This window comes from Chiloscyllium punctatum, chromosome 12 (assembly GCF_047496795.1).
Source record: "Chiloscyllium punctatum isolate Juve2018m chromosome 12, sChiPun1.3, whole genome shotgun sequence".
In the NCBI taxonomy this organism is placed as follows: Eukaryota; Metazoa; Chordata; class Chondrichthyes; order Orectolobiformes; family Hemiscylliidae; genus Chiloscyllium; species Chiloscyllium punctatum.
This window is the reverse complement of record NC_092750.1, coordinates 38,104,844-38,132,823: the sequence shown is the minus strand read 5'-3', so window position 1 is coordinate 38,132,823 and position 27,980 is coordinate 38,104,844. Positions and strand designations below refer to the sequence as shown.

Below are 27,980 nucleotides of genomic sequence, written 5' to 3'. Positions count from 1 at the left end.
TACAATGTAACCTAAAATATCTAAATTAGCATGAAGTGTACACGGAATGAATGTAATGAATAATGTAGAGGATACATGACAGAGCTGAGCACCTTATTCATAGCCTGCTTTCAGTCAATTTAGCATTTCATCTCAATAGCTTGTAAAGTTAAGATATTCATATTATGTGGGAATTTACCACTTTGGAAAGGTGCTACATGCTCTTTGGTATATTATTGTCATGTATGTAATGGTGAGTTCAGCCTTGGGTTGAGCTATTATGTGAATTATAAAGTGGCGATAACAAAAAGGTGGATATATTTGTAGCAAATTTTATAATTACAGCACTGAGACATAGAAAGCAAGTATTAATCAATTTCTGCTGTGCAGAGTTTTACTAGCTATTATAGTTGGTGTGAGGAGGTCATATTAAAATTCTGCTATCAACAGGAATGCACATATATCATTTACTATGAACGTGATCTTAGAATTTATATCTGCCGAACAGCATTATGGCCAGGTTGCAGCCAAAATGCTGCATACAGTCTAATCTATGTGAAATAAGGGATCATCCAGGAATTGGAAACAATATGGCAGAGAGCAATAAGTCCAAACTTCAGAATAAAAGAGAAATACTATTTGGAGCAACTTAATTAGTACAGTTCCTAAAGCTCAAAAGATGTACCTCAAAAAGTACTTAATAAAGATATACAGAATACTGTAGAAAGCAGAGAAACTATGCTTCCAGATATATCAGGGTTTTCTGTAATATTGTACATCTTCTTTCTTTTCTCATCAAGTTGTCTGTCCAAAGGCAGGTCTGATCCACAGCTATAATCTTCACTATTGATAGGACGAGAAGGCAGGACCTAAAATCACCCTCGCAAAACAAGAATCAGGGTCCATGCTGTTGGCGTCAATCTTACCCACATTGGCATTCAACCAATTGAGCTAACTAGTTCAAAAAGATCCAAGTTGCTATTGTAACGTACTCTTTTTCATGCAAGTTTTGTCCTGAAGCTGTGGATAGTGATGGAGGTTCCAGTGCTCAGAGATTTGTTGCAAGACCTTCTCCACATTATCCTACATGTAGAAACACATTTGTAAATTCTATTGCAGAAAACCTTGAATTCTAATTCAGAAAAATTCCACAATATTAACAATTTCATCTGTTAATTCTCTCTACAGTAATCATATTGCAATCACTTACCTTGGAAAATACTCCTAATTACATAACTAAATTCTGACCCCAATTTGGCCAGCTGTTATTTTGGTTGCTTCAAGTGTTTAATACTAATCCAGACTTCAGTGTTTTACTCATGGAGTGCTTTTATAAAGTTGAGTGCCATGTTAACAATTTAAGTTTAACAAGCTGGGTGAGATAAGCAACAAACCTTTTGATGCTTCACCTTCTCAAGGAAAACACTCCCAACACCTTCAATCTCTCTTAATAACTAGAGTTTCTGATCCCTGGAATCACTCACAAGTCAGTTTTACACTTCTCCAACGCATTCACAGTGTGGCGCACAGACCTGTTGTACACTGTCCTCCAGCTGCCCTATATAGCTTCATCATACCTTCCTGGCGTTTATGATTTTGAGATGCCGGTGTTGGACTGGGGTGTACAAAGTTAAAAATCACAAAACACCAGGTTATAGTCCAACAGATTTATTTGGAAGCACTAGCTATCAAAACGCTGCTCCTTCATCAGGTGGTTGTGGAGAATGAGATTGTAAGACACAGAATTTATAGCAAAGATTTACAGTGTGATTTAACTGAAATTATATATTGAAAAAGACCTGGATTGTTTGTTAAGTCTCTCATCTTTTCAAATGACCATGTTGGTTTCAGTTCTTTCACAAATCGCAAAACGTTTTTTTAGAAGTTACATTCTGAGGTGAACTTTAATAATTGATGTCATGTCAGCCCAGATAATGTATTGAAGGTGTGAGTTTCCCTGTGTGAGGTTGTCTGTGCCACAATGGTCAGACTGGGAATCACATTTCCATATTGGAGTTTTGAGGAATTAGTAAGTAATTTGGGTGAAAGGGAACCAGCTGGTGTGCTATAATTCTATTTCTAAGAGACATTTGACAAGGCACCACAAAGGTTACTGTACAGAGTATGAGCCCTTTGTATTAGGGGTAACAAAATAGCTTGGAAAGAGGTTTAGTTAGCTAATAGAAAACAGAGTGACCCATAGACAAGTCATTTTAGGGTTGTCAAGCTGTGAGATGTGCTCTGTCACAAGGATTTGTGCTGAGATCTCAGCTATTCATATTAATTACTTGGATGAAGAAATGGGCAGCACGGTACTGCAGTGGTTAGCACTGCTGCAGCACAGCACCAGGGACCCTGGTTCAATTCCAGCCTCAGGTGACTGTGTGGAGTTTGCATTTTCTCCCCGTGTCTGTGTGGGTTTCCTCTGGGTGCTCTGGTTTTCTCCCATAATTCAAAGATGTGCAGGTTAGGTGAATTAGCCATGCTAAATTGCCCATAGTATTCTGGGATGTGTAGGTTAGGCACATTAGTCATGGATAAATATAGAGTAATGAGTCTGGCTAGGAGACTCTTTGGAGTGTCGGTGTGGACTTGTTGGGCCGAAGGGCCTGTTTCCACACTGTAGGGATTCTAAAATTCTAAGGAACCAAATGTATGGTTGCAAATGTTGCGAATGACACAAAGATAGGTAAAATAAGAAATTGTGTGAGGGATACAAGGGATATAGATAGTTCAAGTGAGTGGACAGAAACTTAATGGATGGAATTTGATGTGGCAGGAAGGGTAGAGGAATAGCATATTATTCAAATAGAGAGAGAGTATAGTATTCTGAGGTAGAAAAGGATCTGTGTGTCAAACTTATAAAAGTTGGTGTGTAGATACGGTAAGTGATTAGGAAGTTAGATCGAATATTTATTGCAAAGGGAATAGAGTACAAAAATAAAGATGTCTTACAGGGCATTGATGAGACTACTTCTGGAGTTCTCTGTACATTTTTGATCTCTTTATTTGAGAAAGGAGATACATTCATTCAAAATAGTTCAGGAAAGATTCATTCAATTGACAACTGTGATGTAAGGGACTATCTTATGAGGAAAGGTTGGACAGACTGGATGTATATCCATTTGAGGTTATAAAAAGAGGTGATCTTATTGAGACATAAGATCCTGACAGTATTTGATAGGATCATGTTGAAAGGATGTTATCCTTTGTGGGAGAGACCCACAGATAAGGGAGACAGTTTAACAATAAGATAAACATGAGCACATTTTGTTTTTCTTTCAGAAGGTCATTTGAACTTTCTTCATCAGAGAGAGCAGTGGAGGCAGTCATTGAATATTTTTAAAAGCAAAGATAGATAGATTCTTGAGTATCAAGGGAGTTGAGAGTTATCAGGCGTCAATGGAAATGAGGCCACAATCATCCCTGCCACAATCTTATTCTACAGTGGAACAGGCTTGAATGTGAACAGTCTGTTCCTAATTTGTACAATGATGTCTTCCTGCATGCACATACAGGTAAATGACATTATAAGTAAGGTGCCAACGTGCTGGTTTAGTATCCTTCCTCTGCTGATCTCTTTAAAAACTTGAAAGTAAAGAGATGCATAAAGAAATACTTACATAAGCAGTGCAGTATAAAATATGGCTGACGTACCCAAGGTGGGCTAGCAGATGAAGAACAGCTTTAATATGATTATTATACAGATTTGAATTGCCTTTGTGCCTAGGTGGTGAAGCAACATGGAATGAGCAATATCAGCAGCATAGGAGCATTATTATATAAAGAGTAGGTAAGTGGCAATATTATTTTAAATGGTTACTTTAAGAATCTAGGCAAAATGTTGCTGAAAGGGCTTCTCCAGCAGTGTCCTTTTGAAATGAGCATTCAACATCTAAAACAATATTTCAGTGCTCCAGGGGTTGTGTCGAATTTTTTTTAAAAAAGGAAATCTCCAAGTACTCAACCTGCTTTCAGTTGACATCACAGAATGCATTAGCATTCCTATTTTTCTTTCATAGAAATTGTATATTACATAACACAAAGGATATATATCATTGCTCAAGGTTCTGAAATGACTAAAAGAGTAGAAGATGCCAATCTATACTTAACCAGAATGTTCGAACATGTGCTGTCAATTTCTGTTTTTTTTTGGAGAAACAATATTGTTTTAAAAGGCTTTTTTAAAATTAGGTTGTTGTGTCACCAGTACAATGACAGAAACCAAAGGGACCCAAAAAGCTATAATCAATCTTTTCTTTTCCTCTGTGTAATGCCAGATTCCAGAGCTCCAGTTTCAGAATTTTTTCAGAATTTCAGAAATTTAATGAACAAAGCATAGATAATTGTACATCAAAATTGGAGATTCACTCTTAATTAAATAAGAATTCACCATATGTTCTTAAAATAAACAGTAATATGGTGGATTTTTAAACATTTTTTATTATTACTGCAATCTTGTAAGATTCATTGGGAGTAATTTTGCAAAATTAGGCTCCTAGGATTTACTCACCATCTGGAGTCTTGCATTCTAAAATTACTCCTAATTGTTTATACAAGTAATAAGGATTTTGTTTGCTTGTTTTAGCTATGTTGTGCATGAGAAAATTAACTTTCAGCTTATCGAATTCTACCATGAAGTTGTGCTTCTTTTCAGATAGCAGTAAGCTATAATAGAGGTACCAGAAAAAAGATAGTAGTGTACAATGCAGCTACAATGCAAACAAATGAATAAACTTAGCTTGATATCACAGGATTCTGTTGGAAATTAGTACAAATATATGATTTTCCAGCAGATAACACAGACTGGCATTCCAAGTGAGAGACATGGCCTCATTTAATAAGAACATAAAAAAACACATTTTTCATTGCAAGCCACTAAAAGAGGAATTAGAATATATAGCCAAATGCTTGGCAAGAAGATATGTTTTAAGAAATTTTTTAAAGGAAGAGAGAGAAGCAACGATGGAATTCCAGAGCTTAGGGCTTTGGCAGCTGAAAACAAAGCAACTTAGAGTGAAGTTTTTAAAGTTGGAACTGTATTAGAATGACAGTGGCTTTGAAGCTTATAGTGCTGGGGAGGCTGTGTAACTGGTAAGGAATGATGTCATGCAGGGATTTGAGTGTAAAGTTGAGGATTGTTACCTCATATAGCTAGTTGACTGCTTTATTGAGCCACTAATGCAGCACTCTGCCATGCCTTCCAGTACTTGCACCAGGATTTAATTACCTGACAGAGAGAAATTAAAATGACATCAGTTATTGCTACTTGTCAGCATCCATCCCATAATGAATGTGATGAAAGGAACATGCAATAGATACATTAGATGGGAGGATTTGTTTCTGTTGAACTTATGTAAGTAAAAGATCACTTCTAGATGAAGGCTGGAGTGCAATGAGTACTCTGCTGCCTTGTAGGCATTTGTGGTAAACATTGTCAGCAGTATAAGTCAATGAATGGAGGTTGTAATTGCAAATGCTATACAATACATGCTTATTTAAATGAATTTCTTGGAAAGTAATGATGTGTTTGTCTACTTGCAAAATTAAAATTGGTTTAAATTATATTTGGAAAACAAATAAACATTGCTGAAAATCTCTCCCCACAGGGTAGCATTTTGTTCCAAAAGTAAGAGGAAATGATTTTCTTTCTGCATTGTATGTGACAAAGTTGCAATCCTGTTTATAAACAAGTGGTGGAATCTTAGAGGGATTTGAACTAGATGAGCTGTGGTGAGAACTGTGACAGGTTTATGGGAGATGTCCACAAGAGGTTTCTTGCTTGTCAACAACCAAACTGCATATCTTGCCTCAGTAAAATGCCATCCTACCACTCACCACAAGCAATCTAAGTGCAAAGAATTCTTGACATAGATGTCAGAGTGGGTTTTTGGCAACATCAGCTTGCAACTGACTGCAAAGAGCCTTCATGTTCCTCATCATGCACAACATCACAGGATTTGATCCACAAACATCAGTCACATGCACCCCTCACAGAGATTGGTATCCAGTAATTGCCAACCTCTCAATATCTTCATAGCGCTTCTAAAATCCATTGCACAATGTTTAGGAAGCATAGATTTGCATTGCACTGGTAACTAGCATTGAAAGGCTGCTATAAGGGCACTTTGAGCATCTGGACAATCACCCAGCTCACAGATTGGACCAGGGTGCATCTCAGCACTGCTTTCCCTCTGAGCACTCGCTCACTCACTTACCGCCTTCCTGCATCATCCATGCCTTGCCATATCATTTCATGCAGTCAAACAACCAGGCCGCTTGATTCTACTCTTTAAGAGAATTGTCTGATGTTTTCCTCTTCCTCAGACTTAATGTCTACCCCAAACAGGGCAACTTCAAAATGCCATTGCTCAAGAATTGCAATGTTCTGACAGATATCCAGAGAGTGGTGGGTTCTTTTAGGAATGGGCTGAGGTAAGATGGGACTAGAATCAGACAAGAAGGGCAGGTTGATCATTAGAAGGTGACTTTGATTAGAAGTGGCAAGAGACCTCACTAGGAATTGCAGCAAGAAATCCTCCGATATAAAGTCCTCCAAAACAAAACCCTCAATGAAACTCACATCTAACCAAAAAAAATTAAATTCAGCCCACTGAATTTCAGAACTGCATAAATTACATAAAAAAGAAACCTCTCTACTCACAATGATGACCATTCACTTAATAGGTTTCCTTGCCCATGTTTGACCCAATGCCATGAGATTTCATGTTCAACATTCCCACAACAATTTCAGCCTGACTGTTTACCACTGCATTGCCACTTGTGGTGGATTGTTCAGCTGGTGCAATAGAGCTCATCCAAGGATAGTGATGGTTGCATCTGGGATGTTGTCTATGAGGTACATCCTTCACCACCCTGCCACTGATAAAATTCCACAATGTCAAGAAGGGAAGGTGATGGGTACTTCAACCCCATCCACCAAACCTTCATTTGGCATATTATGATCCTCCACCCTCCATCACCCCAATCAAAATTCAGCCCATTAGGAACTTAGATCTCTGGAGTGGGACTTGAAGGTAAGGATGTCCAACAGCATAATAGAATGCCTGCTTACTTTTTCCCTTCCATTGATTTTCTAAGCACTTATTGCAGGGAAAGGCAGTTAAGTGAAGAAATAGTTCCCTGTTGATCCACACTGTTTAACTGGTGGTTCAAGGTCAGAACAGCCAAAGCTCTGACACCCAGTATAAAAAGTTCATTTGATCACTGTCTTAGATTCCACATATAGCCTGAAGGGTTGAGCTGTTTTATGGGCAGTTTTGCCAAGTTTATCTTTTGTGTATACAGCCAGGAAGATTTGCACTTTTATAGTACCTTTCATGACCCCAGGATGTCTCAAAGCTCTTTGCAGTCAGTGAAGTGCCTTTTCTATTATATGATGGGCTTAACTACCACAAGTTGCAGCTCCAAGCTGCCAAAAAAAATTGAATCGTTTCCATAACATTGATAATAACAAGTTGTACCAGCTTATAACTATAAACTCAAGTTATAAAAAGTAAGACTTGAATTTAATAGCATGACCAGACATCCCAAGATGCTTTATAGCCAATTAAGTATTTTTGTTGTATAATTATTGTTGTAATGTAGGAAAAATGGCAACCAATTTGTGTACAGCAGGCTCCTACAGACATCTTACAACCAGGTGAGGAGGGATCAAATGATAAAGGGGTTTCCTCTCTCTCTCTCATTTGACTGTAACAGTTTGCTTTTGCTTTCATAGTACATTGCCAATTCAAGGACTATTTATCTTTTATTTTTCATATTTTTGATTAAGAACCCAGTTGTGGTTGAGAACTAAGCATTGAACTTTGAACAGTAGCTTGTTTTAAACAAATTGAGAGAACGAATGACAAATATTTTTCTATTGGGAACTGGCCTGAAAAGATAATGCATGTTAATTACTGCTCTCAGGACACTGCAGACATTTTGGCACAGAAACGTTGCTGTGCACAGGGACTGGCAGCTGGTTGGATGTTGAATTAATCCACTGCTGGACATTGCTATAAAAGGTTAGATCACATGGAATCCAAGGGAAGCTGGGAAATTAGATACACAATTGGCTTGATGGTAGAAACCAGAGAGTAATGGTGGAAGGATGCTTGTTGGACTGGACACTCATGACTAGTGGAGTGCCTCAGAGGTTGGTGCTGCGCCCATTGCTGTTTGTTATTAATATCAATGATTTGAATGAGAATGTACAAGACATGATTAGTAACTTTCAGATGACACTAAAATAAGCAGTATCATGGATAGCGAGGAAGGTTATCAGAAATTGCAACAGAACCCTGATCAGCTGGAAACCTGGGCTGAGAAACAGCAAATTGAGTCTAATATAGCTAAGTGTGAGGTCTTGCATTTTGGAATGTCAAATCAAGGTAGGAGTTTCATGGTGAATGGTAGGGCCTTAAGGAGTGTAATGAAACAGAGGGATCTTGAAGTTCAGTTGCACAGTTCTTTGAAAGTGGAGTCACGGGTAGACAGGCCAGTGAAGAAGGCTTTTGACACACTGGCCTTCATCAGTCAGGGCATTGAGTATAGAAGTTGGGAAGTATTGTTGCAGTTGTACAGGATATTGGTGAGGCTGGAGTTGGAGTGTGTATTCAGTTTTGGTCACCCTGCTGTGGGAAAGATGTTATTAAACTGGAGAGTGCAGAAGAAATTTATCAGGATGTTGCCAGGACTCAAGGGTCTGAGTTGTAGGGAGAGGTTGGACAAGCTAGGACTTTTTTCTTTAGAGCATAGGAGACTGAGGAGAGATTTTACATAAGTGTATAAGCTCATGAGAGGCATGGATAGGGTGAATGCACTCTGTCTTTTTCCCAGGATTGGGAATCAAGATCTAGAGGGCATCAGTTTGAGATTAGAGGGGAAAGATTAATAGGGAACCTGAGGGGCAACTTTTTTTTACACAGAGGGTGAAACGCATATGCAATGAGCTGCCAGCAGAACTGGTTAAGGTGGATACTTTAAAACATTTAAAAGGCATTTAGGGAAATGCGTGGATAGGAAAGGTTGCTTTGGATATGGGCCAAGTGAGGGAAATGGTGTTAGCATTTTGGTTGGCATGGACCAGTTTGGGCCAAAGGGCCTGTCTCCATGCTGTAAGACTCTCTGATTCTAAGGGAGGAGCAGTGCTGGCCAACCAGCCACAGAGAATATTGCAAAAAAAAACAAAATGTAAACTGACTCTGGATTTTTGGAAGACAGCAATTTTGTTTTGGTTTCTATTCTCTCTTGTCATTCTCCAATTATCAACTTGTCGAAAGTTCTGAGAAAAGGAATCCAAATCTATAAGAAATAAGTAAAATCTCCAGAGGTCTGCAGAAGCTGGTTGAATTGAGTGGTGGCTTCAGAATTCAAGCAAGATATATAATCTCATGAGCCTGTAACATCATCAATGGATTTCATTACTTCATTGTGGAAACAGTTATTCAACTAGCAAATTACAATTCTTTTATTTTCTTTTTTCACTTTAACTGTGCCTGACTGCCTGTGGGTATGTGTGAGTGAGAGTTTATGATCAAAGAAGATTGGGCTTAGATATTAATTAGATAGCCTTGTAGTTTATCTGTGTTTTGTTAAAGCTTGATTCTTAATAATAAATCATTCATTTTTGTTTAAATTATAAACTTAATGTCCAAGATCTGTTATTTGTATAGTCTGGTTAAGTAGTGATTGGAACCAGGTGGGTTTCATTGATTATAAGATACTTGATCAGGGTTGTTAAACTGGGCCAATGAGGAAGCCATGGCTGACTAATATATAGAGGGGTGAGCTGCTCAGAGAGAGGTGGGCACCAGAGGAAGTGGGATGTTTCATTTCCCCCTCCAACTCTATTCTGATTTAGCCCCGCCCCTGATCACGCAGCATTGCCTTGTGATGAGAAGGGCATTGCTTGACACTGGCCACTCGTGTGTTTTTCATATCTTCCTGGTGGTGGAAACTGAATAAAGATTCGTGCACTTCGTGTCTTTCACTGTGTCTCACACCTGCACACACACACCATGGGTGCTGGGGGGAAAAAAAAAAAAAATAAAACTAGGAGATTTGCCCTGTGGTTTGAAGGGCAGTGCTTGTCACTGGCCACTTGGGAAAGGAAAGAACGAGAAAAAAAAAGAAAAGAAAAAAAAAATATATATAGAGGGGTGAGCTGTTCAGAGAGAGGTGGGCACCAGAGGAAGTGGGATGTTTCATTTCCCCCTCCAACTCTATTCTGATTTAGCCCCTCCCCTGATCACGCAGCATTGCCTTGTGATGAGAAGGGCATTGCTTGACACTGGCCACTCGTGTGTTTCCTTTCTTCCTGGTGGTGGAAATTGAATAAAGATTTGTACACCTGTTGTCTTTCACTGTGTCTCACACCTGCACACACACAACATGGGTGCTGGGGAAAATATAAGCAGTACTGCAGTTAGGTGGCTAAAAAGAAGAAAAGAATATATAAACAGGAGACTCACACGTGAAAAAAAAGGATTCAGAATCTTCTCATTTCAGGGACTGACTGAGCTGGCTGTTCACATACAGTGCTCATGTAAATAAAGGATGACTTGGTGAAGGGATACCGGCTCCTGTGCAGTCATTTCAGGTTAGAAACAATTGAGCAACTTTGAAGGTCATTGAATGTTTTCAGTTCACTGTGTTGCAAATCCACTGATACTGAGGCTATTTTTATCTGGTTGCTATCTTCGTGTCAAAACAAATGCAATGATCACAAAAGCACAATAAGACTGATTTTCTTCAATTTGACAAAAAATTAAGAATTTAACTTTATTTTACTTAAAGCAATCTCCGTAAATGCAAAAGTAAACATTGACTCACCGTCTCTCACACACATTTTCAAAGTCTGTGCACACAGAAATACAGATTCCAGTGAAGGGAACAATTGTTTGGCCAAATTAGCGTCCACAAAAATAAGCGGGTAAAGAAAATAAGTGTACCATTTGTTATTTGGTGACCTGGTAGATTTCAAGCTCGATTCAAATGGTCTCAGTGCTTCAAATTTAAAGATGTCTGTGACTGAGTTGATTGGTTCAGTGGAGTTAAATTCTTTCTTTAAAATATCTGTTTGTGACACATGAAAATAATAAGAAATATTAAACAGGGCTCAAAGTTTGCCAGTTGTGAGAAGAACCAAAGACTAGAAAAATTGCAGTCTGCTTTCCAGCTGCTTATACAATTCTGCCAAGAAAGTATGCGCTTAAGTATACAAAGGTGTTTTATTGTCAACCCTCTCCAAATTTCATTAACTCAAACATGGCAATATATTCCAAATGTAACTTGACTTCTCACTGATTAGGTGATTTCTGGTGAGGTATCTTCAACTAGGGTCCCATTATTTAAGCAATTAGCTTTCAAAGGTCTATCTCCAACTGTAGAATACCTCTGACTGATTAGCATAATCTTATTTTGATGTTTGATTTTGTTAATTTCTCGTGAGAATCTTATGTTTGGAACAAGTAATGTTTGAATTTTGGATTCTGTTCTAGAAATAAGACTTATTCTATCTTTTGGGATTTGTATAACCAACAACTTATACTTGGGATAACTCTCCTGTTTGTTGTGTTATGGCTCAAGGTCAGTATGTAATTGTACCTTTAATAGACATGCTCATATCATCACTGTATCATAACATGTGACCTGAGGTCTCATACTCCACCTTACCCTGTGTTCACTTAAAGCATAATATGACATACTGCTCAATGCTGCTCTGTTGTAATCTGATTTTAATGTATAATTGTCTGCTGTAATTAATGCTATTGTATTATTCAATATCACAATATCCACAGACAATCCAGAAAATAACATAAGCATTGGTAATGTTTCAGTTCTGAGGAAGAGTCATCAGAGCAGGAATGTTAACTTTGATTTCTCTTCACAGATACTGCCAAACCTGCTAGGCTTTTCCAACAATCTCTGTTTTTGTTTCTGATTTACAGTATCCACAGTTCTTTTGGATTTTAATAACATAAGCTTTGCCGCATCAGGTAAAATACTCTGCTGGAGGCAAAATGACAATACTGCTAGTCCATGGTATAGTGCCATGGGATCTTTTATTGTCCACCTGAGAGTGCAGAAGGGGCCTTAGTTTAACTATCAACAGTGCCGTCTTTCCTCAGCACTATATGGAATGAAAGCCAAGATTTGTATGCCAAATTTTTGGTGTGGGACATGTACCTTTTGACTCAGATGTGAGAATGCTATCAACTGACTCATAGCTGCAGTGTTTTATTTATAAAGTCGTACACTTGGTCAATATAGGGTGGGTAAGTATGCTGAATGTACCATCATCTCATCGTTTGCACACAATGCATTTCTCAAAGTGATGGTCATTGCCTTGGAAGCTACTGAGCCAATCTTCCCAAACAGAAAAAGTGCAGTGTAATTATTTAAATAATTTTCTTTGTGTCTATGAGGTTCTTTCTACTGCTCTTTTAAGTTAATTGTGTATCAACTCGACATATCTGATCTCTTTTGGATGAACAAGGGTTGTAGCTCACAGAATGGGCACCATGTGGAATTGGAACCCTAATCATTTTAATGAACTTCACTTGAATAGATTGTAACACAGAGATTGCTATCACTGCAACCTGTATGAATGGTTACAGACAGCTAAAGATAAAATCAGACCCAATTCAAGAATTGGTGTTATTACTATTTTTGGACTGAAAACAAAATATTTTTGGAAATGTATATTTAATGTGGTGAACATTGATCTTTCATGGGAATTTGCAGGTAGAAATTTGTCTTTTTTGTTACATTAGTATTTACTCAAGGGTTTGCTGGAAAAATAGTCTGAATTTACCTCATTTGACAAAGATTATTTTCTAAAGTGAAGCAACAATTGGGTGCATGATTCTTAATTTTGGTTTGTTAGCAGCATACCTGTTTGAATATATTATTAATGACTTGTGTTTGAAAACAGTATAATATTTAACAGAGACACAATGTAGTACTTGTTTAAGTCCCAGCTGCACAGTATCAGTCAATGCACACATTACATCAGCCTTAGCAGTAACCCATAAACTATGAATGTAAAGATCTGTGTTTGTGATGCTGCAAAATTAAGAAAATAGCCATATTGGCTTGAGACATATAGAAAATGGCAAAAGGTTATCACAATTTTGGTCTCAGGATGGTAATTTATAGCCATTTCTTCCCTAATGCATTTGCTTTTACTAATTTCAATTCATTCACTCACAATTTTAAGTCTTGCATTTGGAAAATCCATCCAATCACCTGACTGCAATTCTGGTATAGGTATATTAAATGAATAAAATAAAGCACATTTTTTCATGTTTTGAAATGTGTTAAACATCACCAGTACGTTTTGTGATTTATTAATCATAATTTGTGAGAAAGGTCTGTCATCTGCTGAATGTGCCATCAACTCATTATATACTAAAATCTGACCTTCAGCCAAATTCCACCACAAATTATGATTGAAGCAGTTTTTATTCCTCATGCTTTTCCCAGAATGCAACAAAAAGTATCAGTGTACAGATACAATGTATAGGTTGAAATAAAATTATTTCATCAAGAATTTAATATATGCTTCTTCTGTCAGCCATTGTTAAATTGAATTCACCTTTACCTCAATTTGAGAGAGTTGTGATTTGAAGTCTCATGCAAAAATGTGAACACAAAAGTCTTGGCTCATGCTCTGATGCACTACAGAGGGAGCACAGCACTGTCAGAAGTGGCGTCTTTCAGATGAGATGTTAACTTGAGATGTTCTCTGAGCTCTTTTAAAAGTTCCATGGGACTGTTTTGGAAACGAACAAGGGAGTTTTCCTTCATGTTCTGGCCAATATTTATCCCTCAATCTACACCAATTTTTAAAAAAAGAGATTCTTACATTATAATAGGACTACATTTCAAAAGTATTTTCTTGCAGTCATTCTGAGGTTGTGAAAATTTGCAAGTGCAAAACTATCTGAGCTGTCCGTTTCAAACAGTATGATCTCAAAATCATTGATTACAATAAATTTTTGTTCAAAGCAACAAATAAAATTACAATATCTTGAATTATATAATATAAACCTTTTGTTCAACTGCTTTGCAAAAGTAACTTATATGGAGATTTCAAAATCACACCTTGCTCATCCTTTTACAGCCAAGGAAATGTTGAAGAATTGCTGAGAGATAGCAGTGTATGCTACTTACTCAGTTATAATTAATTGTATTTTTGTCATTTACAGTGTCACAGTTTGTGTGTTTTTGATTCATTTATCTTTTTCTTCCAATTGTGCCTCCTTTTTCTTGTTTATGCCATTAAATTGATTTCACAGATAAAAGATGAGAGATCAAGGCTGCTGTTGATTGATATTCTGAATCATAGCCTGTCGGAATTTTAGCAAGCTGTCAATTTCTATCTGGTTTTCTGATTGATTTCACTTGCACTGTGTTATTTTCTAGCTCAAATGACCTTTATTTTGATCATTCCTATCTTTCTGAAGTTACTTGGTGCAATTTCTTTTTGGTTCTTCTTCTTCTTTATGCTTGTACAGTGTGGGTAGGTGGACAAACCTAATGTAAAAATTCTAGTCCATTTTCGGCCAAATGTTATTTCTCATACAAAGTTTGCACAGCAAAGCTCAGTATACACTATACTGGAAAATGGACTATTCTTTTAATGCCGAAAAGAATAGAGCTGAAAATGTGTGCTGGAAAAGCGCAGCAGGTCAGGCAGCATCCAAGGAGCAGGAGAATCGATGTTTCGGGCATGAGCCCTTCTTCAGGAATGAGGAAAGTGTGCCAAGCAGGCTAAGATAAAAGGTAGGAAGGAGGGACTTTGGGGAGGGGCATTGGAAATGCGATAGGTGAAGGAGGTTAAAGTGAGGGTGATAGGTCGGAGTGGGGATGGGGGCGGAGAGGTCAGAAAGAAGATTGCAGGTTAGGAAGGTGGTGCGGGGTCCGAGGGTTGGGACTGAGACAAGGTGGGGGGGAGGGGAAATGAGGAAACTAGAGAAATCTGGGTTCATCCCTTGTGGTTGGAGGGTTCCTAGGCGGAAGATGAGGCGCTCTTCCTCCAGCCGTCGTGTTGCTATGGTCTGGCGATGGAGGAGTACAAGGACCTGTATGTCCTTGGTGGAGTGGGAGGGGGAGTTGAAGTGTTGAGCCATGGGGTGGTTGGGTTGGTTGGTCCAGGTATCCCAGAGGTGTTCTCTGAAACTTTCCGCAAGTAGGTGGCCTGCCTCCCCAATATAGAGGAGGCCATATTAGGTGCAGCGGATGCAGTAAATGATGTGTGTGGAGGTGCAGGTGAATTTGTGGTGGATATGGAAGGATCCCTTGGGGCCTTGGAGAGAAGTAAGGGGGGAGGTGTGGGCCCAAGTTTTGCATTTCTTGCGGTTGCAGGGGAAGGTGCCGGGAGTGGAGGTTGGGTTGGTGGGGGGTGTGGACCTGACAAGGGAGTCACAGAGGGAGTGATCTTTTTGGAACGCTGATAGGGGAGGGAAGGGAAATATATCCCTGGTGGTGGGGTCCGTTTGGAGGTGGCGGAAATGATGGCGGATGATATGATGTATATGGAGGTCGGTGAGGTGGTAGGTGAGGACCAGTGGGGTTCTGTCCTGGTAGCGATTGGAGGGACGGGGCTCGCGTCCCTCCAATCGCCACCAGGACAGAACCCCACTGGTCCTCACCTACCACCCCACCGACCTCCATATACATCATATCATCCGCCATCATTTCCGCCACCTCCAAACGGACCCCACCACCAGGGATATATTTCCCTTCCCTCCCCTATCAGCGTTCCGAAAAGATCACTCCCTCTGTGACTCCCTTGTCAGGTCCACACCCCCCACCAACCCAACCTCCTCTCCCGGCACCTTCCCCTGCAACCGCAAGAAATGTAAAACTTGCGCCCACACCTCCCCCATACTTCCCTCCAAGGCCCCAAGGGATTCTTCCATATCCAACACAAATTCACCTGCACCCCCACACACATCACTTACTGCATCCGCTGCACCCAATGTGGCCTCCTCTATATTGGGAAGGCAGGCCACCTACTTGCGGAACGTTTCAGAGAACACCTCTGGGACACCCGGACCAACCAACACAACCACCCCATGGCTCAACACTTCAACTCCCCCTCCCACTCCACTAAGGACATGCAGGTCCTTGGACTCCTCCATCGCCAGACCATAGCAACACGACGGCTGGAGGAAGAGTGCATCATCTTCCGCCTAGGAACCCTCCAACCACAAGGGATGAACTCAGATTTCTCTAGTTTCCTCATTTCCCCTCCCCCCACCTTGTCTCAGTCCCAACCCTCGAACTCAGCACCACCTTCCTAACCTGCAATCTTCTTCCTGACCTCTCCGCCCCCACCCCCACTCTGGCCTATCACCCTCACCTTAACCTCCTTCCACCTATTGCATTTCCAACGCCTCTCCCCCAAGTCCCTCCTCCCTACCTTTTATCTTAGCCTGCTTGGCACACTCTCCTCATTCCTGAAGAAGGGCTCATGCCCGAAACGTCGATTCTCCTGCTCCTTGGATGCTGCCTGACCTGCTGCGCTTTTCCAGCAACACATTTTCAGCTCTGATCTCCAGTCCTCACTTTCTCCTGCTGAAAAGAATAGTCCATTACAATTTTCCTTCCCCACTTCAAAGAAATAATGGTAAGTAATGGTATTTGTTTAGATAGTTTTTCAAATACATGGAGGAGTGCACCATCATTTTAACTCCACTACTCCACAGGTCACAACATACAAGAAAATTTCCAGTTACAGAGATGGTCAATTAAACGCTTTATCAATATCACATTTTCAATGGAAAGATCTATAACTGGCTAGCATATGCAGTTGATTATATAGATGTATAAATGTTTATGCCTTTCAACAATCACACATGCGTACACAAACACAAATACAGTACACATATGCATCCTCTCTCTCACTCCCTCCCTCCCTCGTTCCCATATGCACACACACGCACACATGCATATATATACATTTACTTTAGGATTATTCTTGAAGTCAAAAGCAAAAAGAATAGAAAGTTCTAAAGTCTGTCATTCTGATGTTCTGGCACATACAGTTGTGTCACTAATTCTGTACAGTTATTCTAGAATCCTGGCAGACACAGTTTTCTCAAGAAATGCAATTTTAAGGTTCCTTCAATCACTCTTTCAGATAGTTGAATAGGTTTCACCCTGAACGCAACAAGAAGTTTGTTTTTCAGAAAATAGGAGAGATCAGCTGGCCAGCCCTTCCTGACAGGCTTCTCATTTCCCAACCAATTCCTGACATGAAAGCACTCTCCATCCAGTCACTGTTCAAACAAGCCCAGTGTGGTCTCCAACAAAGCTAGGAATTACCACTAGTTATCACTTCTAGGAAACTATGTCAAGCAAAATCTCCAGAGTACATATTTCAACAATCTTTTTTAAAGAAACCACTCTAAGTACTTCCACAAAACCTGAAATAAATCAATTTCTCCATAATCCTTTAAAACTTAGGTCTTCTAAAAATAATGAAATATTAAGTGTCTTTGTAACAATGTTGAGTGGCAATCTCTTATGCACTGATTACCATGGTCATTCGTTCAGAACAATCACATCAGGAACCAAAACCAAAGCAGCATACCCTGAAGTCAACTTTGAAATATAAAGTAGTTGGATGTGAAGTCTATGATGTGTTTTAATGCGATGTGGCTCAGTTAGAATGTTGTGACCCACTTTGGGCAGTAAAAGTAAAAAGTAGTGAGTGGTTTTACTGCCTTTGACAAATGATGCATATCTTGTGAGTGAATGTGCTGCACTATTTAATATATATGACTGAATATGTTTGCTATGAGTAACATAGATCTAAAATTAATTCATTTTTAATTTAAAAATACTGCTCTTCAACTTTATATGAATAACAATTAAATTTTAGATTAAAAAATCGGATGCTCTTATTCTGTTTCTTTTTCTCTAATAAGACTAGGTATTCAAAATGTGATGTTTTCTTCTTTGGTTTCATTCTACTACTAATCAGTATGTCAAGCAAATATGTTCCTCTGAGCTAAGCTACCAAAATTAAGCAAACTGAGTCTCCTACATCATCCTCAGGTCTGCCAGAGGTATTAAATTTATAGCTACCCATCTCGAGGTACTTAAACTGCTTATCAAATTATTGTGAAGTCATTTAACAGAAAAACTACTTTTGTGTTTGAGATGATGCTTTAAATTTCTCCTTGTTTTATTTGCTGATTAATTATAATTACATTGTGATTTGCTTTTTATTGCATGTTATTATGATGTAAGCTATTATACTGTAATGCTGAAAATATGTTGCTGGAAAAGCGCAGCAGGTCAGGCAGCATCCAAGGAACAGGAGAATCGACGTTTCGGGCATCAGCCCTTCTTCAGGCTGAATACCGAAACGTCGATTCTCCTGTACCTTGAATGCTGCCTGACCTGCTGCGCTTTTCCAGCAACACATTTTCAACTCTGATCTCCAGTATCTGCAGTCCTCACTTTCTCCCATTATAATGTAATGGTCATCCATTATTTTAGTATTTTTTAAAGTGAGATTCTATGGACCTTCATCACAACATGCATCTCCCAGCTAACATAGCTATCAACTAAGTTAATCCAGTGAATTTAGTGATCTGACAATGGACATACCAATCATCAGAATTCATGACACATTAGCAAAAAGACTAATTTCTATTTGCAGTGTGATTTGTCATTCTTAATGTGTATAAAGATCATGGCATTCATCAGTAACATAGTTATACCATAGATATAATGCTAATTATAGTAGTAACATAATTACTACTGTTAATTTTCAGTACCCAGGTGAACATTTCTGTTTAATACCAATTTCAGTAATGTTTTTGTAATGATATCAATCAAATTTTTCTAATGTAGTATTTTTTGAATTAGTATTTTTTTTCTATATTTTACTAAATAGTTATTTTCTTATGTTTACAGAGACTGGGGTAATATTTACAGTCCCCCCATCATTCTTCCCAGTGAACAACTGAAAGATCTGAAAACTGCCCTTTCACCCAGACAACCTGCAGTCCGTCAGGATATCGGAAGTATGAGAATTTCATGCATTTGAGCCTGACAGTTTAGCAGAACAGATGGATCAATACACAATATTAAAGAGGAAAAGTTTCAACATCATGTTTTAGTAATATAAAATATAGATTTCATTTGGCAGATCTAAAGAGGGCAAGGAAATAGGGAGCTGGGATTTCAAGCAAGTAGATCTTTGAAGGTTGGAACATGTATTGAAATAGTTATTTGTAAAACTTGGAGGATCTAGAGCTTCATAAAAGGAGGTATTGAATGCAAAAGCAAGAAAGTTGTGTTGAACCTTTCTGGTTAGGCCACAACTCACTCTATCTAGCTGGATTTTGTGCCTACAAGGGTAGTGGAAGTGGAGAATGTGAATGATTTCAAAAGGAATTTGGTGGGCACATGAAGGAAAATAACTTGCAGAGCAGTGGAGGAATAGAACTAAATTATTGTTTTATAGGGGACAGGCACCAAGTCAACAGACCAAATTATCTCATCCTGTGCTTTTATTACCCTATGTTCATTAATGGAGCAGACTATATTATGAGGCAAGATATCTAAAATGAATTATTATAGATGGCTCCTCTTAGTGCATTACAAACAGGTGTCTTTTTTCAAAGCTCTGTTTGGAATTTTTAAATTATAACTATAACATTAGATATTCAAATATTCTGAGAGGTTTCATCATAAAATGCGAGAATTTCTTTTAAGTTCAAGGCATTTGTTAAAAAGAGATTCAAGAATAGTGTCTTGTTATATTTGAAATTCTGACAGCCACTGCACATCAAATGCAAATACTTCTTTAATTGAGAACAAATGTTTGTTATTTATCCAGTGTAACTTTCATTGAATCATTTAATACTGGAATCATATTTATGCCCAGCAACAAAATATGAGGATGAGAGAATTTGAATATATGATTTGATCTCAATGATAGGACAGTGAAGATTATCTCAGAGGACAACAGGACCTTAATCAAATGGGCCAATGGGCCAAGGAGAGACAGATGGAGTTTAATTTAAATAAGTGTGAGGTGTTACATTTTGCTAAGGCAAACAAGGGCTATATAACTGAAAAATATTTTCAGTACTGCTGACTAGTTTGCTTCTGTATACAGTAAATGGTAGACTGTAGACTGTATACAGTAAATGGGAGTGTTGCCAAACAAAAAGACTTAGGGATGCAGGTGAATAGTTCCTTGAAAGTAGAGTTGCAGGTAGACAGGGTGGTGAAGAAAGCTTTTGGTATGCTTACCTTCATTGAGTATATGGGTTGGGATGTCATGTTGCAGTTGTATATGACATTGGCGAGGTCACACTTAGATTACTGCATACAGTTCTGGTTGCTGTTCTATATGAAAGATGTGGTTCACCTTGAGAGGGGGCAGAAAAGATTTAGAATCCCTACACTTTCGAAGCAGGCCATTGGCCTATTCCACCCCTCTGAAGAGCATCCTACTCAGAACCACACCTGTACCCTATTCCTATAACCCTCCATTTCCCATGGCTAATCAATCTAGCCTGCACATCCTTGGACACTGTAGCATTGCCAATCCAGCTAACCCCTACATCTTGGACTGTGGGAGGAAACTGAAACACCCAGAGGAAACTCATGCAGACACTAGGAGAATAGGTACTCACCCAAAGCTGGAATCAAACCCAGGTCCCTAGCACTGTGAGTGAGCAGTGCAAACCACCAAATGCATGCCTCCATTTAGAAGGATGTTGCCAGGACTGAAGGGTTTGAGTTATGGGGGAGACTGAATAGGCTGGGAGTTTTTTTCCTGAAGCATTGGAAGCTGAGGGGTAACCTTAGAGGTTTGTGAAGTCACAAGGGGCATGGATAGGGTGAATAACCAGGGTCTTTTCTCTAGGGTAGAAGTAGGACTCCAAAACTAGAGGGCATAGGTTTTAAGTGAGAGGGGAAGGATTTAAGAGACCTGAGTGGTAACAGTTTCTTGAAAAAGGTGGTGCATGCATGGAATAAACAGCTAGAGGAAGTAGTACCATCACACATTTAAAAGGCATCTCAATGGGTATATGAATAAGAAGGGTTTAGAGGGGTATGGGCCAAATGCTGGCAAATGAAGCAATGCCAGATTGAATGTCTGTTCAGTGTGGATGAGTTGGACTGAAGGGCCTGTTTCTGTGCTATATAACTGTATAATTCTATACGCAAAATATTTCTCAATACTGCCGATTAGTTTGCTTCTGTAAATGCTGAGTGGATTTTTTTTGTTTTGTAGCAAAATGCACAAACAGGAAAAAGCTGACTTTGGGAGGACTACCTCAAACAGCTCTGCCTAGATGGATCATCTTGACTTTGCAGTTTACCTGTGTAAATTGCAGCAGTCTGTGCCTGGTAGATAGTGTACAAACAATGTCATCTGTGGAAATTTTAGCTTGAGTGGCAATAGCTCTCATCCTGAGAAAGGAAAGCAGATTGCATCCCTGTAGTGTCAGGACCATTCACTAGATCCATACAAGTACTAAAACACACAAGATACTTGACTTTATCCCAGTATGAATATGTCAGTTGGTCCTGCCTTTCAAAGTAAAATCCACCGATGAAATGTAGTTGCAGTGTGTCCACAGGATATATTGTAGCACTTTATTAAGATTACTTTAATAGCACTTTTCTGTCTTGCAATGTCTGCCACTGAAAAAGAAGAAAGCCGCTAAGCTATGGAACATTATCTGCACCAAATTCCACTATGAATCTCACATCATGTTAACTTGAATATATACTGCTCTTGTTTCATTGTTAGTGGATCAATGTCATGGAACATTGTATGAACACAGGAGCAGAGAAAAGCCATTTGTTCACTGAAACTGATCTGTAGTTTAATAAAATCATTGTAGTGTGTCCTATTCTTACTTAGCTTAATTGATCCTACATCCTTCAATGTCTTTGGTTAACCACTATCTGGTAATCTCAGTTTTGAGATTAGTAATTTTGATAAAGACACAGAAATGTGTTTCAGGACTATGAAGTACCCCAGTGTTCGGACCATATTCCTAATTAGCTGATTTTATCTCAATGACTATGTCATTTCAGTCCCTCCATTTTTGTCACTGCCTTGTGACATAGTTTCAATCATTTCTCTTCGCATAATCTTTATTTTAAATTCCTTTTCTACTGTAAGGAGTGCTTTACAAACACAAGGTACAATTCTGTGAACCACTGCTAGGTATTAAATCAATCCTTCAATTTGATAACAACAGAGTCTCTGTGTCTACACAAACAGCAAACTCAAGTATAACAAAAACTAACATTTATATAGCACCTCTCATGACCACCAGACAGCCCAAAGTGCTTTACAGCCATTAAAAATTTTTTTCGAAATGTAGTCACTGTTGTAACACCAGAACCCCAGTAGTCTGAGTTGCTTCCAGCAGTTTCACCAACACTGAGTTTGAATTGATTGACCTGTGGTTTCCTGGTTTGTCTCTTGCTTTTTTCTTGAATAACACCACATTAACTGTCCTGCAGTTCTCTGGCACCTCTCCTGTGAGCAAAGAGTTATTGAAAATTATTGGCAATATATCTGCTACTTCTTGTCTTTCCTCACTCAGCAGCCTCGGAAACATTTTCACCTGGCCCTGGAGGTTTATCTACTTATATACCTGCCTGATCACGTAGAATGTCCTCCTTATAACATGTATACTTATGTCTTTAATTATATCACAGTCCTTCCCCCTTCAATGCTTAAACCATAACTTTTGATTCTGCTAATGAAGTTAGAACAACTTGTATTATGACCTTTGATTCTTTGTTTCTTTACCTTTTTTAGTTGGATTGGTCTTCATATTGTTTTTTTCTTTTTCTTTCTGATGTGTTTCATATAACAAGTCATTCCTTGTTTTGACACAATCTTTGTTTCTTCACTGTATCTCTTTTTAGCCATTGGCACCACTGAATCTTTTATTTCTGAGGCCAATAAAAAGGTCAGAATGATTCATTTATCTTGCATAATTACTCCCATTGCATTACACCTTTATTGAAAAAGAGAGAGAACTTTTCGCAAAGTTTGAACAGGACACGTAGCTGAAGTCTGACAACACAAAGTTTACTCAAGCAAATTGAATACAAGTGAGGCAGGAACAGAGATGAGTATTTACAAATTTGGGGGTGTAGTGGACAGCCCAGAAGATTACCTCAAAATATAACAGGACCTTGATCAGATGGGCCAAGGAGTGACAGATGGAGTGTAATTTGGATAACTATGAGGTGCTGCATTTGGAAAGATAAATCAGGGAAGGACTTATACGTTTAATGATTTGGTCCTGGGGAGTATTGCTGAACAATGAGATCTTGGAGTACAGGGTCATTGTTCCTTGAAATTGGAGTTGCAGGTAGATAGGATAGTGAAGAAGGTGTTTGGTATGCTTTCCTTTATTGGTCAGTGCATTGAGTATATGTGTTGAGAGGTTATGTTGCAGCTGTACAGGACATTGGTTAGGCTACTTTTGGAATACTGTATTCAGTTCTCATCCTGCTATAGGAAGAATGTTGTGAAACTTGGAAAGGTTCAGAAAAGATGTACAAGATTGATGCCAGGGTTGAAGGTTTTGAGCTACAAGGAGAGGTTGAATAGGCTGGGGCTATTTTCCCTGGAGCGTCAAAGGCTGCGGGGTGAGCTTATGGAGGTTTATAAAATCATGAGGGCCTTGAAAGCATGAATACCAAGGTTGTTTTCCCGGGATAGCAGAGTTCAAAACTAGAGGGCATAGGTTGAAGGTGAGAATGGAAAGATTTAAGAAGGGGCTTGAGGGCCAACTTTTTCAGGCAGAGAGTGGTGCACGTATGGAATGAGCTACCAGAGTACGTGGTGGAGGCTAATACAATTACAACATTTAAAAGGCTTCTGAATGGGTATATGAATAGGAAGGGTTTAGAGGGATATGGGCCAAATGCAGGCAAATGGGACTAGATTAATTTAGGATACCTGGTCTGCTTGGACAAGTTGGACTGAAGGGTCTGTTTCCATGCTGTGACTGTATGACCATTTGGACATAGCACCTCTCAGAAACAGCAGTATGATCATGACCAGCTAATCAGTTGTAATGATGCTAATTGAAGGGTGAATGTTATAAATGATCAGCAATGATCTCCCCTATTGTTTGAAATGATGGTTTGGGTTCTGTTAAATTCAGCTGAGAGAGCAGATAGAGTCTTAGCATAACACCTCAGTTGAAAGATGATTTCAAATTGGAATGTCAGCAAGATTTCCGAGCCTGTAACTCAGAGAAGAAAATATTGAAGGTTGAATCTTAAAATATTGGAAAAGAAAAAGCACCTACAAAATGCATTTAGTTTTGATGAATTGATAGCATCAGAGGTGCAAATTTGAACAATCTTGTTCCTTTTCATACTCGTAAGCAAATCCGCTATGACCATTTCATTCAAAAATCTTAGTGTCTTGGCCAAAATTGTAAAAAGAACCACAAAATGCAGACAAACGTTTTGAGAGAAAATGTATTGTTTTCACATGTGCCTCATAATCCTTTTATATTATATTTGTTTTGTCTTATATTTGATAGATCATACTGCAAATAATGCTGAAGATCAAGATGAAGTACTGGATCTGTTGTATGATCCTTGTTTGAATTGTTACTTTGATCCAAAAACAGGGAAGTACTATGAACTAGCATGAGTCAAAGATTGAGACTTTTGAAGCAACACTGTTGAATGGCTGCAACTTGGATTTTTACAAGGGCTTCAACAGCATTTCATTTCAAAGACACCCCTGGCATTCATAAAGTCAGATAAAAATACTTCAATCCAAAAGAAGAGTGAATGATGTGGAAATGAATGTAACCATCTCCTGAGGTCTGCCGCAACATGTCAGCACACATTATTTTTAATTATCAAGCATTGTAATGGGACAGATTCCAATGTTCTATACATATTTCTCCCTCTTAATGTGTTCTCGAATGCTTGTTAGTATTTTTGCATGCATTTGCTGTCTAATTTGAACGATGTTTTATTTTGAAATGAGGAAATATATTAACAATTAACAGGTTATTGTATCGTAACTAAATTTGTATAATTTAAAAATTAATTTCATAGATATCATTGCTGCAGAGAGAAAAAACTTTGAATCTTGGGCAATTTTCAGAGGCTAGTGAAACTGATGTGGCTGGGTTTGTAGTTCCATGCCAGTTTACTGACCACCATCATGCACTGAAGCCACTCACAGGAAGCCTGGATCATGCTCCCCGTTTGCAATTAGTGAGGCATTTGTTAGGTTAATTAAGAATCAAATGATCAGATGCCAATTTCCTGTCAGCCTTCAGCCCAATGCAGCATTAGGAACATAAAGATGCCTGAATGAGGCTACCCAGCAGCAGACCATGGGACCTACACTGCAGGATTACCGCAGATGTCCTCTTCTACAACAGTTGTCTAGTAGCTATGGCCATTTTTTTTATTTTTAAGTATTTTGGAAGTGCCCAGCCCTCTCCCTTAACTGCACTGGCCAATCCAGCCAAAATCACTGTTGGTTGACTGGCCCTTCACAGTGTAAGGTGAGGACACTTACTGGATCCTGATGTCAGAGTCAGGACCCAAGTCAAAACATTTTGTTCCTTATGTTTGGTATTGATCAGACATACATTAATGCAGTGCTTACACTACATAAAGTATATAATGTAGATTTGATCCTGGACTGGAGAGTGGTAACTTCAGTTATGTAAAGATAACTTGATGAACAGTTGAGGTTTTGAGATTCATTCGTAAATATCTCAGCAAATAGTGGCTTCTAGTGAATTATGATGATCCTTCAATATATATTTTATATCACTTAAAGACAAACTTTAAGTTGACAAAAATATAAATTGAGCAAGTAATTTTCCTTAAGGTGCCAAAGTATAAAATTAATTGGTTTCATTAATCAGTAATGCATATAAAAAGGGAAATATGTGCGCACTTACCTGGAGTACTGCCCAACTTCTTGTTGTGCTAAGTAGGCAAATATATTCTAAGATTAATTCTAAGCAGATTTTCATCTCTGGTTCAGCAACCCTACTGGAAAGCTTCCAAATATAAATAGTAGCGATTGCAAAACTAGCATCATGCTGGAAATCACTGCAAAATGGTCATCAACAAGTGACTGCATATTCAGTGACTTTGCCTGAGGTCCACTCAAAATGCAGTTTCATTGGCAGAAAGCCAACACATTGCAATCACCAGTTGGGCTCCTATTGCAGCTCACAAGGGTTGGGGCCTGAAGCAATTTGACTGACACCGATGCTAAATTAATCTGCCTGTAAAGTGTGCTGAGCTGGACAGAGTAAGCCTCTCAACAGCTTCTCCTATGAAACAAATCTATTGAAAAAATAGCTTCCCTAATATGAGGATGGTGCCAGGAGTGACTTTAACTGGTTAACTGCTGAAGATCCTGATTATGTGTATAAAGGAGATAAGTTCCTAAAATAAGCAAAATAACATTAACTTGCTTAATCAACATGCCAAATCCATGACTTTGATGAATACACTTGAGAGTTAACAGCCTCAGGTCAGGTACAACAATGTTTTCTGCAGGATAAGCCTCCTGACACACTAATCAACATTGTGCCTGAGTTAGGGAAGAAAATCACAAACACCAATACTATATTTGCACATCTTATAACGGCAAATCCTACGGATTTAAATAAGACTGACAATTTTAATGTAGATTTATGTAGAATTATGAGTTGTTTTCTACTGTTAACAGTGACAAACAACACTGATTCAGAACCATCTAAAATCACATCAGTAAGGAATTTTACAGCTGAGACTGAAGGTAGTTCCCATAAACATAAAAGCAAAATTCACCAGAAGCTGCAAATCTGAAATTAAAACAGTAAATGCTGGAATTATTAAACAGGCTTGGAAGCATCTGTGGAAACAGAGTAAACATTTCCAGTTAATGATGTTTTGTCAGAAGGTAATTTCCTCCTGTGTTAGTTGGCTAATATTAGATTCCAGTTTAAGCAACACGTTGCATTTTAAATTCTTACCTTATTTTCACTTTATCAGTCCCCTGCCCTTGCTTTTCTCAATCTCTAATTTCCTCCAGCCCCTCCGTGCTCTGAAATATCTGTACTCTAATTCTGGAATCTTGAGAAACCCTGATTTTATTTTGTCTATTATTGGCGGCCGCGCCTTCAGCTGCCAAAATCTAAAGCTCTGGAATTCCCACCTTAAGCCTTGCTGTCTCTCTTTGTTCCTTAAAGATCTACAGTAAAAACAAATTGGTCAACTATCCTACTATCTATTTACATGACTGGATGTAAAAAATTGTTTTACTGTATACTTGCAAAACAGTTTGAGGCATTTTATGTTAAAGGCATAATTTGATTTTGCTGGAAACTTGTTACTAATTTATATTTTAGTGCTGTTCCATATTTGTCATTCATCACCTTGGGCTCAAAATCTTTGAAGGTGTTTTGTGGCCAACACTGATCCTGTTAATACTTTGGGAGATAAATTGAACCTCAGCATGCCCACTCTTAATGTAAAAAAGAATTGATGAGACTAGCAAGTGCACTTCCTGTCATATTGGAGAGCAACCTGACTGCAAAAAACAAACTCCCCATTTGTTAATTGAACCTCTCACATTTTCTTATATTAGCAAAATATAACATCAAAAATGAATTTAATTTTTGTCTACCTACTCATTAAGAAATATGATTTGCTATTGAAATTATGAGATCCATAAATTAGATTGTTAAAATTTTAAACCACTGGATTCCTTTTCTCAGCAATTTGGATGTGGAAGACCACTGATTGGAACAATGTATCTGGGAATAGAGGTGAATGACTTAGGGTTGCTTTCATCTATGTACTTGTGACTATTTCTGAATAACTAATTTGTGCCTTTCATCGAAGAGCCATGGTCTGAAATAGGTCATTGATCAAAATTCTCTGCTCCTGCTGGCATTTAACTTGGCAAGGCAACAAAACAAGGAAAAAAAATG

At 38.5% G+C, this 27,980-nt stretch overlaps 1 protein-coding gene and 1 long non-coding RNA gene across 6 annotated transcripts in view; one reads left to right on the top strand and one right to left on the bottom strand.

Annotated features, from left to right (window-relative positions):
- cfap20dc (CFAP20 domain containing) overlaps positions 1 to 27,980 on the top strand; it is a 401,364-nt gene extending 373,384 nt beyond the window's left edge. For all 4 annotated transcript variants that reach the window (XM_072582429.1, XM_072582428.1, XM_072582427.1 and 1 more), the window contains 2 exons: positions 18,925 to 19,034; positions 24,561 to 27,980. In XM_072582429.1, coding sequence (XP_072438530.1) covers positions 18,925 to 19,034; positions 24,561 to 24,673 — 223 coding nt within the window. In that variant the 3' untranslated portion in view covers positions 24,674 to 27,980. The remainder of the gene's footprint in view (positions 1 to 18,924; positions 19,035 to 24,560) is intronic.
- Positions 37 to 26,047, bottom strand: LOC140483807 (uncharacterized). Of its 2 annotated transcripts, XR_011962040.1 has the most exons (4): positions 25,953 to 26,047; positions 22,802 to 22,947; positions 10,938 to 11,061; positions 37 to 1,062 (listed from the first exon to the last, which is right to left on the bottom strand). It is a non-coding gene; the product is annotated as an uncharacterized lncRNA (long non-coding RNA). The 2 variants fall into 2 exon arrangements; XR_011962039.1 differs by lacking the exon at positions 37 to 1,062 and having other exon boundaries at positions 10,792 to 11,061.